Source organism: Poecilia reticulata, linkage group LG4, assembly GCF_000633615.1.
Source record: "Poecilia reticulata strain Guanapo linkage group LG4, Guppy_female_1.0+MT, whole genome shotgun sequence".
In the NCBI taxonomy this organism is placed as follows: Eukaryota; Metazoa; Chordata; class Actinopteri; order Cyprinodontiformes; family Poeciliidae; genus Poecilia; species Poecilia reticulata.
In genome coordinates, this window is record NC_024334.1 from 7,574,255 (window position 1) to 7,586,047 (window position 11,793).

The 11,793-nt window shown below is 37.8% G+C and overlaps 1 protein-coding gene across 1 annotated transcript in view; it reads right to left on the reverse strand.

Annotated features, from left to right (window-relative positions):
- Nucleotides 1-6,662: 6,662 nt before the first annotated feature.
- LOC103463509 (adhesion G-protein coupled receptor D2) overlaps nucleotides 6,663-11,793 on the reverse strand; it is a 68,284-nt gene continuing 63,153 nt past the window's right edge. Inside the window, exon 19 of the mRNA XM_017304235.1 lies at nucleotides 6,663-6,731. Coding sequence (XP_017159724.1) covers nucleotides 6,663-6,731 — 69 coding nt within the window. The remainder of the gene's footprint in view (nucleotides 6,732-11,793) is intronic.

Sequence of the window (11,793 nt, forward strand, 5' to 3'; positions counted from 1 at the left end):
GCACATCAAGTATTACCAATAGTACTTGTACCACAATTTGAGGAAAATTGGTGCTGATCATCTCTTTCTTAAACCTTTTAAATTAAAAAAGTTAAACAATATAAGATAGATAAATAGCATGAATCCAATTTTCAAATCCATGTGATTTAGTGGKATGGTAAAAGAGTAGACAAAACTTCAATTCAGAATTCATTTTTTGTTCACATACATTCTCTAYCTAATCTGTCAAGTAATATGGTAGAACCAAATGCTAAAACACTCGCAGTTTAATTGCTATGGGAGTGGGTTTACAAAGTATTAACTCCTGGACTGAATACAATTAGTTACCACAATTTTAACTTTTTTACAAATAAAGAGATTTGAAAATTATGTTTCCCTTTCTTTCTACTTCACAATTATGTTTTATTTTTTGTTAGACTTAACATAAAAAAAAACAATGTTTGTTTGATGTCAAATTTGTGTAAAAGTTCAACRGGTGCCTATACTTTTGCAAGTCACTACTATGATATTAAGCTTTATTATTGAAAGGCATATTACATACTAWTAATTTGTTACAACAAGACCTTACTTTATCTCATATTCCCAGTGAAATGCAAACACCCCCTCTAAATTTAATAAAAAGGCAATGTTTAGGTTGTACTGTTCTACATTTCCAGAAAATTACAGACAACGGCCATCCATTTTCATCTTATTAATTGATGAGAATGGATGGATGTTTAAAATGATTAAAAAAAATACTAACATTTAAATTATATGAGGACACATTTAATTGCTAAGCAAGTAACAGATAGCATTAGCAGTGCTGACATGCAGCAATAAGGATGCTTGTCACAGACAGGCAAATGGCCAGCTCGATTCCCAACGCACACTGTTGCAACCCACACTTGAAGCTTGGCTTGCAGTGCCTGCCCTCCTGTCTGTAAATGTGTTAAAACCTGCTTTCACTCGCTCTGAATTTGTATAAATAATGTATATACATTTATACACAGACTCTAACAAGTGCAGCCTCAGGTGAAAATACTCAGAAATGCATGCTCTGTGCATCCCCGAAGGTGGACATAAGCTCCAAACCAAGTAACTCAAAAGATAACCATGCAGAGAGTGAAAAAACACACACACACATGGATAACTCGCCAAAAGCAACATAAGCACAGAGACACCGTTTTTTTTTTCTTCYTTTTTTTAACTCTCTAACACACAGTGCTGTCAGTTTCTAAACAAGTTTTCCTCTCCATCACACAAACAGCCCCAAGTTCTGTCTGCCAGTGTTATATGAAGCTTTTAAACTCTGGAACCACATCACTCGTGTTTACYGAGACGCGCTTGTATGTTTCCCTACATTGTCAAGCACAGTCAAAGCGAAAGAGACTGCGGGGGTGAAAAAAATGCTAAAGCTTTTAGAAGTGTTCCAAGACTGTGGAAAAATGTGAAATAGTGTGCTGGAATAAGAATATTTGTTTCGCAGCAGAGTTTGAGGGGGRCCCTCAGGCTTTACTGGCCGTACAGTGGCAAAAATGTGTCACCAATCAGTTTTTCTATAACTGATCATGATTTGCTCTACACAATTTGCCACGTTCGAACCATTTACCAGCCTTATACATTTAAATTAGGAGCTGCCTCCACAGTCTGCAGACATGTGTTGACATAAAACATTATTTGGAAAAAAAACCAGGCACTGTCAGCTTTTTGAAATCTGTTCTCACAGTTGCATATAGTAAAACAAAGGAATATGCAACATTATGTAACTGTGGTGACTCTTTATGTTTTAAAAGTCAGCTACGACCAGCAAAACCTTAAACTTAAAAACGGTACAGTCACAGAGGTCATCGCATCCTTGATCAGTTTAATGTCTTATCAACAAACAAATACATTTATTACATTTCCTCACATCATGGAACATTTATCGATGCATGAATTTGTTTTGTGTTCATCCGACTTCAATGTGAAACACACAAGCAGAACATGAAAACAAAAAAGAAACAAGCTCAACCCTTCAGAGACGCAATTAGCCAACGTTCTAATCACTTACACCAAACAGCAACTGGGGGGACACGATGCTTGGCGGCCTGATGGACAAACTTTAAAAATGTAAAGATCAAATTAATAAGCGAGCATTGTTAATGGGCAAACTCACTATTATTATGCAAAAGCATCACTATGGCATGCAAAACAAATAGTCTAAGGTTTGGAGATGGAATAGTTCGAAGGCCGCTGCCGTTTCATTTCAAAGCATGCATTATACATCATTGTGCATAAAGAGGAAGCCTACAGCATTACGCTGTCCCCCAACCCCACCGCCCCACCACAATGATTATCCTTTATTATTCATTAAAAAAAAGATTGAGCGAGAAAAAAAATAAAAAATACAACTTTTAAGCACCTGAACCTCGCTCCCAGCATTCCATTAATTGCCTGCACAAAGGGGAGAGCCTTTGGAGATTTTTCAATTTCAAAAAATGAGGAGCATGCATTCAGTCGTGCTCATGTTATACCGGCACTTAAATCCTACAGAGCTCACATAAAAAAGGACTCAAGGTTGCATCCGATTGAAAGCCTCCAACTACAGCCACTTTAGAAATCCATTTAGCAAGCGGGAGGTTAGAACATCTAATTCAAACACAGCCGCTCTGTTAAAACGGTTGCGCCAATGTCTTTTAAAGAAAAGCACACACTTTCTCCTGTGTTTGCTTGGCTTCATTGTAGGAAATATGAACCTGGCTCATAGAAAGACGGCAAGACACAAAGAATTAATCTTGCCAGACCTCAGCCAAGTGGCGAAGGTGAATGCTGGTGAATGACTGCTTGTGGAAACTTGACCTTTCCTTCAATGAAATCAAAAGGAGAGCTCTATGGGAGCAACAAAAGAAGGAATGTTGTGACTGTAATGAAATGACAACCTGATAATCACAACACTATTCATCAACTGCAGCATCTGGGATAAAACACATAATTATATTTTTGCTGTGACCTCTGAGAATGTCTGAAGAGACGATAAAAAAGTTTCATGGAACAAAACTACAATAAGGTAAGAAAACAATTAGTGGCCACTTAACCTAAAGTTTATTCTCCTAAAAACGCATAATTAATCAACACTTGAGCTGCTACTAATATTTGCGATTTAATTGCTTATTTGAAAGACAGTAGAATCACTCAGCAAAAACAAATAAGCAGAATAATCTGATTAATGAATACGAGTGGGTGAGTAGTTCTGAACTTATAGCTCACTTACTGCACGTAGTTCTTTATATACTACGATGTCCATTTAGGTTTTACTGCCTCTTTTTATATGAACTAGCTGTATATCTGATGGGAATATATGGTTGTTACAACCTCTCTTTTTCAAATATGCTTAGCCTCACACCTTGGGATAATCATATTCTGATAAGTGATTCTAAAGTTTAAAAAAATACAAATTAAAAAAAAGCAAGAAACTAAGCAAAACTTAGACAGCAGAAATTAGCTGAGAAGTGAGGATGTTGCATATCATCATAATGGTCTAAGTAATTTGTAGCCTTTTTTTTGCCTAATTCATCTTTTGGCAAAAAAAAGAGGTGGAAATTTAAATTTTTACCTTTCTTTTTTTGCACTATCAGTTTTGGCAAAAAATGACTTTGGCCATTGGGTCATTTAGGAAAATGATACTAAACACTGAACTTGGGCATTAATGCATAAACAATCCAAGATTCAATTCAGATCATTTTTTTGCCCTTGTTCAAAGGGTGTCTAGAGACGGTGTCAATTAGTGTACATGTTTGTCAATGATGAAATGTGTTAACACACCATCCATCCATGTTTCTATAAATGAAATGAACTGTGAATCTTCACAAAAAGAAAAAAAAAGAAAAAAACATTTCCTCTCTGCTTCTGTACAAACCCTCTCATTTTTCGCTCAAGGGACATTTCTGGGAAGCCCGCACATGCAAACAGTTGTGTTCACATTGTCCCTATCAAAGAAAACTGATTATTTACTCTGCCGTCTCCCTCTTGAGACAATAACGGTTTCAGTTTGCTGGCCCGAAGTCTTAAGAGAATCTGTCTTTTGCCAGAGGCAGCTGCAGTGCCGTAACATCTCTCTTTTAAAATGAGCATCAGGGATTAAAATGTAACGGGCAAAAGGACAATATGAGGAAATAAGACACAATACCCTTTGAGAAAATCCTTTTGCTATCTGTTGGGTGTGAAGTTCATTTTAGAAACACTCGGAAAAAAAGTGTTTTAGGGGATCTCGAGGTCTTGGTTTCCTAAATTGTGGATCTGAATCACAAATGTTTGCTTTAGCAACTGTTGAGTGGCTCCTAATATGATAAAAAGATTTTCAGTATATAAGAATGAGAAGTTCTGCTCTCTTAAATATAACAGGTTCTTATATGGTAATGCATCTCCAACAGTAAGTGCAGTGTTTCGCCTTAGTTCAAAATGTTGTTTTAATAATTTTCTTAATCTAAAAAGTTTTCATGGCCTCCAGTAGGGTAAATAAATGCCTAAAACGATAAAGAAAATGTTTATGTGGCTGAATCTCTTACTCGTCACTGTTGCATACACTGCCATGCTGGCTGACTTGTTGCCACTCTTTGTGTCTGGCTGGAAGCCACCAAAAAGTCACTTTAAATCTTTAAAATCACTTAAAGCTACAATAAGCCTTAGGGACGTCTGGGGAATAGTGTCAGGACACTGCATCTGTCATCCATGAGCACCATATTACTATCGGCTATAAAATAAGTGGGGAGGTTAAAGGGAGAGACAAACACAATTGGCTGGGTTAGACAATTACTGCAAAGGTGCCCTTGAGCAAAGCATTTAAAAGCCTTGCAGTGACGGTACTTCTCAAAGATTGATCGTGTATGCATAAATGTAAAAAGGGTTGGCTGGAAAATGAAGTGCAAGCTAATACTGTTTACATTTCCTCTGAAAGGAAAAAAAAMCCTTTTTCTCTCAAATGGAACTATGAACACTGAGGAAAATACACAGAGAGGGATAAAGTACATATTTTACTTTATATATATTAAGGCAGTGGTTCTTAACCTGGGTTCGATCAAACCCCAGGGGTTCGATGAGTCGGTCTCAGGGGTTCGGCGGAGCCTCTGCCGCAGAGGTAAAGACACACTTGTGTAAAGTCGTGATGATGCGCCCCGCTTTGCCATCACTTGCTGCAGAGGGTCACGTTACATTGCTTAGCCAATCAGTGCTGCGGAGGAGCACTGATTGAAGGAGCTCCACTCTCAGCATGGATTTGAACTTGTGTCTTTAATTATTTCAGCAAAACTCACAGTTTTTACCAAATTCTGTAGCCTTCGGTGTACTTCTAAATCTGCTCCTTAGTCGCATCTTTTCGGGTTTGGTACTGCCTCTAGTGGCGTGGAGGTGGTAACACAACTTATATAATTACATTACTAAATCAGAATACCACAAAGTCTTATTTATTATTAATTTTGCATTATCTTAAGAATGTAGAGCTAATTAAATGACCTAAACAAGACCTTAAAGTGGTTCCAGTTTCTCTCGATGGCCAACCTGTTGAAACTGTGGCAAATTTTAAATACCTTTAAAATTTGGTATTTAAAACCAAATTTATTTGGTTTTAAATACCCCCAAAAAATTTTGTGTTTTCAGCAAAACAGTCAGCTCAACTTTGCTGAAAACACTGTCTATGTCTATATTTTGAAGAACTGTTCTCAGAGACTCTACCTTTTAAGAAGACTTGGTGATCTTCTTAAAGTGACCCAACTAGAGTCTAGCTGGGTCACCCATATGTCTTGAATTTGGAAAAAAAAAAATTTTATTTATCAAAAAAGACAGGTTCAGTGAATGCGCATATGAATCTGATGGGTTCGGTACCTCAAAAAAGGTTAAGAACCACTGATTTGGAGAGGGAGAGAGAGAGGGAGCGAGAGAGCTAGACATCAACTTGGCTTGTCAAAAAAAAAAAAGAATTTAAATCAACATAAACATTGACTTCATGTTGACAAGTACTTTCTTTTGGAGTGTAGTGAGGGTCTAACAGTGGAGGGCAAGCTTTGAGTCTAATATGACCTGAGTGATGTAAGATGAGGTGARAGAGTGTAAAGCCTCAGGCTTTACACACCAAAGCACCAGACAGCAGTTTGATCAATATGGCATGGCCGGATCTGTACAAGATGGCAGTGGTAGACAGTGGAGGGTCTAGCCTTCATGATGGACTTGCACAGGGTAGTAATATGCTGGAATTATTTAGGAATTATTTATTGATTATCATATCATTGCTGACATCAAGCTAATATATATCCTATTACTTATATATGCTGTTTTCAGAAGAAACAGTTACAGTATAATTTTGAGTGGACAGAGTTATCACAATCAAGTAAAAGTTGCAGTAAGTGAACAACACATTTAAAAGCAAACAAAAAAACAACAAATAACTTGGATGATCTCATTTTGTACAATAAAATCAACATTATCAATGAACAGTTGCAGATTTAGGAGACATTCACACCAGCTCCATTTAATTCGCTTTAATCAAACTCTAGTTTGTTTGAATAGAAAGTCTTGGTTGTTTGTTTCCAGACGCACATCAGGATGTGAATTAGTCCTGAACTCTACTGTTTGAAATTTTATGAACTTTGTTTGAATGTTGGATGTGTATGAAGAAACCACCAATTTAATGATTAGTTAACACTTGGGATGAATTAAGCAAAGAACTTGTKGGAGACTCCACTTATTTGTGTATAGTTTCTCTGTAGCTTGCTAGGGGGAATCTAAGTGGGAAAAAGAAAACACAAGAAAGTCAAACTTGCAAGGCAAATGTATGTTTTCTTTTTAAATAACCTAAGATGCTCATATTAGACTAACCTATAAAAAATGATACTGATGATGGGTGAATGTAAATATCTAATCAACACTTGCTTACGTCTCTGAAACCAGTTATGCAGAAACAAAAGCAAACTCACATATGTTCACACCTAAAAAAATCTGACATTCATAAGTGATAAAAATGTCAGTTGGAATTTTTAAATATGTATAAATAATGGATGCTCCTAGTAAGCAGGGGATCATCTTCAATGAGCGAAGTGTGTGGAGTGGGCTGTCTCATCTCCAAGCAAAAGAGCCATCTTAATGACTGCGCCCGGAGACCTCGGGGTCTACACGTACTCCCCCTGTTTTCATCAATCCTCCCATCAGAACCCCTGCTCTTCATCAGACCCATTCATGCTCCTGACCACAATGTATCATGCAGAGCAGAATATGAGCTTTTAAATTAAACATTGACAGCAGCAGCTGCTGCCTGTTTTAGGCAAATCAGCAGAAAATCAACCAAACTGGGTGGTTTGGGAAGATCCGTGTGTGTTCAATTGAGATGTTTTAGGGGCCGACTGGTTGGGTCTCACAAACCTGCGGTGAGTAGCAAATGCAAATCGTGTCACATGCCTGTGTGGGCACAGTAGTTAACAGCGGTGTCAGATGTTACTCGACTCTGAGTCCTATGTGATTTGGACTCAAAATCAAAATCACTGGGCGCTACTATTTATGGCATTTCATTTAGTAAAAAGATATATTGTGACTTTCCTCTTGTTTCTCTGGGAGTGACGTCTCATGTGTAATATCAACCAGCGACACAAACGTGAACAATGGAGGGAGGAGAGAGGTGCTCGTTTACTACAGGAGCTATTTTGAGTTTGTGTCTGCTATAGATGACAATATGAATGTCCGTTGTAACCTCTGTGATGGCGACAAAGTGCTATTGTTACACTCTTAAGTAACACTTTCGTTGTTCTGTGTCCGGAACAACGAGTGTGAATATCTGTACTTCTCCAGTGGAGGATGGAGCCACTACCAATCAATCCTAGAATAGGCTTTCTGGCTGATTTCTGATGCACAGATCAAATTTTCCTGAATAAACTGACAAACATTAACGCAGCATAAAAAAAACAAAAAACATTTACAATTTTCTCACTGTATTTACGTTGCTTTTAGACTTATGTCAACTGATATAAATATTTATTGTAACATTTTTTCAWTTTTTTTTGTTTTACTGTCAATTGTAAATCTTATTTTTTCCAGTCAACTCTTGKAGTATGAAATAAACATATAGCAACTGCATCTTATAATTTGTATCTTGGGTATAATAATAGTCTTCCAATCTATCAATAGCTTCAACAACACATCAAACTTGAGGAAACATRTGAGCATAGCACAGTCTAATTGACAGAGCAAGTCTCACCAGGTGGTGTCAAGCAGAAAGCTGCGACTAAACTTCAGAAGTTTCCCCATCACTCAAACAAAAGCAGGACTTCGGTTAAAAACCAGTAAGTGAGGCAGAGTTGAAGGAGTTGAGGAAATGCCGCCCTTAAACACAGTTGACTCATCCTGGTTGTCATTTKTATGGGAGGCAGTGGGGCTGTTGTCAGCAGCTGTTGAATGGAGCTAAAAGTAACTTGAAATCTGACTCAGTCACTTTTAAAATCAAGTTATCAGTAAAGGCACTAAGTTATTTTTTTCAAGGAGAGGTGCAAATGTGCAGCAAAAGCCAAAATGAGATGCAAACAGGTGTAACTGCACATCAAATCACTTTTTCAAACAGGGCCATGCAGGTTTGCAGTTTTTCCTCCCTAAATAATGAACACSATTTAAAAAGCTGCTTTTTGTGTTTACTTGTGCTGTCTTTGACTAATTTAAATTGGTTTGATGTTCTGAAAAACTTAAGGGTGACAAACACGCAAAGAAATAGGAAATCAGAAAAGGGGCAAACACTTCTTCACACCACTGTAACTACAAAATGGCAATGTGTGCTGCAATTAAATACAAATAGACTYGCACATTTCCAGACAGCAGAAGTGTCAACTGAGAGTAACTTAGGTATTTGAGTCTTGTCTAATTAAATAAAGGCAAACATTCCTGGACAGATATTTTCTTCAAATAGAGGATAGTGGAATTTATAACATCCTGCGTCAACTTTACTTTGTATGACGATGACGATAGATGAGGTAAGGACGACTACACTCCTCTCCTGACCTGCATTCCGACATAAACAGGAAATTGCCTGAGGGAAGGAAGTCATATTTTTTACAGCTGTGCCCTGCGATGAGAACAGCACAGGGAGACCTGCATTTCCAATATGTCTAAGAGCTGTGCCGAACATACCTACAATATGCCAGTCAATATTAAAAAACATGAATAATCCAGATGGTGTAAAAGGTAATGATACTCTTTTTATTTTAAGCAAGACTGAGTCTTTATCTGGTRTTGTCACAATTCAAAGAGTTTTTCCTATACGAGCAACACAGACACCTTTGTCTCTTTGTTTCAGATTTTGGACGGTGATCAAGGCCCCAGGTTCAGACTCGGGGCTTGTGATGTGTCACAGAACAGGGATTTATGTGGCTCTTGTATCCGACGATAGTCATCACATCTGCAAGTCAAGGCAGTAAATCAGATTGATAGGCTGCACAGATTTCCATTTTAAACTGGACCAAAGGACAGGAATTAAATGATGCAGATGTATTCTGTGCCATCTCAAATTCTCTTCGGCTTGAGAGCATTTCACTTCTCAGCGCAAACGCCTTTTATAGCGAGCTTTTGCATGCACGTCCATCGGAAGACGTGATCAATTTGSCTTCCAAAAAGAGATGTTCCATTTGTTAAAATGTRGAGKCTCAGAAAGAAATAATTTYATGTCCTACAGGAAGTGATTTAATGTGCAAAAAGACATGCACTTGTTTTTGCTCTGTCCTTTTCCTGTTGTGTTCTGATAGGGACTTCCTCTCCCCAGTGGGGGTGGATACAGTGTCATCCGTCCATCCATCCCACCCACTCAACCCAAGCATAACTCACAGAAATGTCATCATGATGTCAAGCTACCTCAATAAAAATATTTCCAAACTTTCAAGACATCAGTACGGACACCAGGAAAGTGTAAAGCACTTCCATCAGAGATCGTGTGAGGTGAGCTATAGCAAAAAAGGTCGATGTTTGTGTTTTTAACGCTGTAAACTCTGTGTGAGCATTTGAGAAATTTTAATGTTGGCCTGGGTGCGGGGGTGGTTGCAGGCTTCACCTCAGCACTGGTAACACCAGGATGATCTTTTCCTGCCTGCCCCAGTATCTCCATGACCAACTCCCTTCCTTCCCGCCAATACACAGCGATAGGGCACAGCCTTACACACGTAACTGTTATAGAAATGTAAGCATCTTCTTTAGACACCATTCTCCCTCTGACACTGACCTTTGTATTGAGGTAAAACCTGATTCAGTATAAATACTTGTCATTTACGTTTTATCACAGTGCAACCTGGACATTTGTTTTAAATAGATACCCTAAAGGTAATTTCAAGAAAAGGTGCCATTAATGAGTTGCTATAGCCTAGATGAAACTGAGGACAGATGGAATCTTTTATGCAAAAACTGAAAAAGATCAAGTTTTTAAATTCTGCAGTCAAATTTAGATAAAGAAAAAGGCAAATGTGTAGAATGCTTTGGTCTTACTAGTTTTTTTTGGCTTTATCTTTTGGAGATTGAAGTGATGGCACATTAACGATCAGACCCATGACAGCAGTGTGCTCAGCCTCACTGAAAAAAGCTTGCTGCCAGTGTTTAATTCAATGAGGATTGTTTGAGTGAAACAATGGCTTTTGGCCCCACTGAGATTAAGGGAAGGGTGAGAAAGGTGTGTTTGTCAATGGCAGCTGACTGTATTTTTGTGTTTTAGCCCACTGGTGATCCCGTGGGTTCGATGGGGTCGTGAATCAGACGTATCGCTGTGGTGCAAGGGACATCCGCTGTTTTTCCAGGTAACTCACAAAACAGGTCAACAATGAGTAGCAAAAAAGGGAAAATACAACCAGACATGCTCACTGTGGTACCATAAAGACTATTTAGAGACACTGGGAGTAAGTTGTACTTATATTTAGGGTTACAATTATTTTTAGTTAGACTTTTTAAAACCATCTTGCAAAAAAATACAATAAAATACATAAATAAAAAAATACACTGTGTGATTAAGTACCTCATAAAGAACAGACAAAAAAAAGGCCAGCCAACCCCATGGACAGTAGGTTTTTTTATTTTTTATTTTTATTAGCCACACCTGCTAATAAGGCTAATGATAAAACAAGCAATTGTTAAACGGTCTACCAAGACTGAAGCTGACAATACAAAAAGGACCTAGTCAGAACCCATGGTAACCTATTCCTAACATATTGTCTATTAGAATGCAAATACTTTTTCAAATGTTTCACTATACAGGAAAGTGACATTTTTGAACATTGTATAAATAGGGCCTGTCTAGATGTCACTGGTTTTGTAATAATATTTAATTGGCTGTTTTTCATGTCTGATAAGACCTTTGACTTCAAAACAGGTTTCCTGGAAACCAGTATTATGTAATTTGTCATTTACACTCAGTTCAGCAGCAAGTCAGAGGCAACGGTCTCTGTTTTTATTTTATTTTATTTATTTGGGTATTTTGCATTCCATGTTGTCCATTTCGACTATGCTAATGGAGTTTACTGATTTAGAGCTGCAGGTCTTAATGAAAATCCTCTGCCTGATGATCAGTGCTATTGATCACGTTGAGCTCCTGTTTTAAGCGGGGCTAATTGATCAATCACCACAGGTTGCTTTGGATTAATGGAACATGACTGGTACATGAACCTGCAGCTCTCTCCTCCCAAGGCATTTTTACCTTTCAGGAGTGTTTATGTGTGAGATACAATTGATCAATGGGTACAATCAGGGGTGAAAGTAGTTTTCAATTCTTGGGGTACTATGACAAAAATAGTCATAGTACCTATGTACCTACCTATATATATATATATATATATA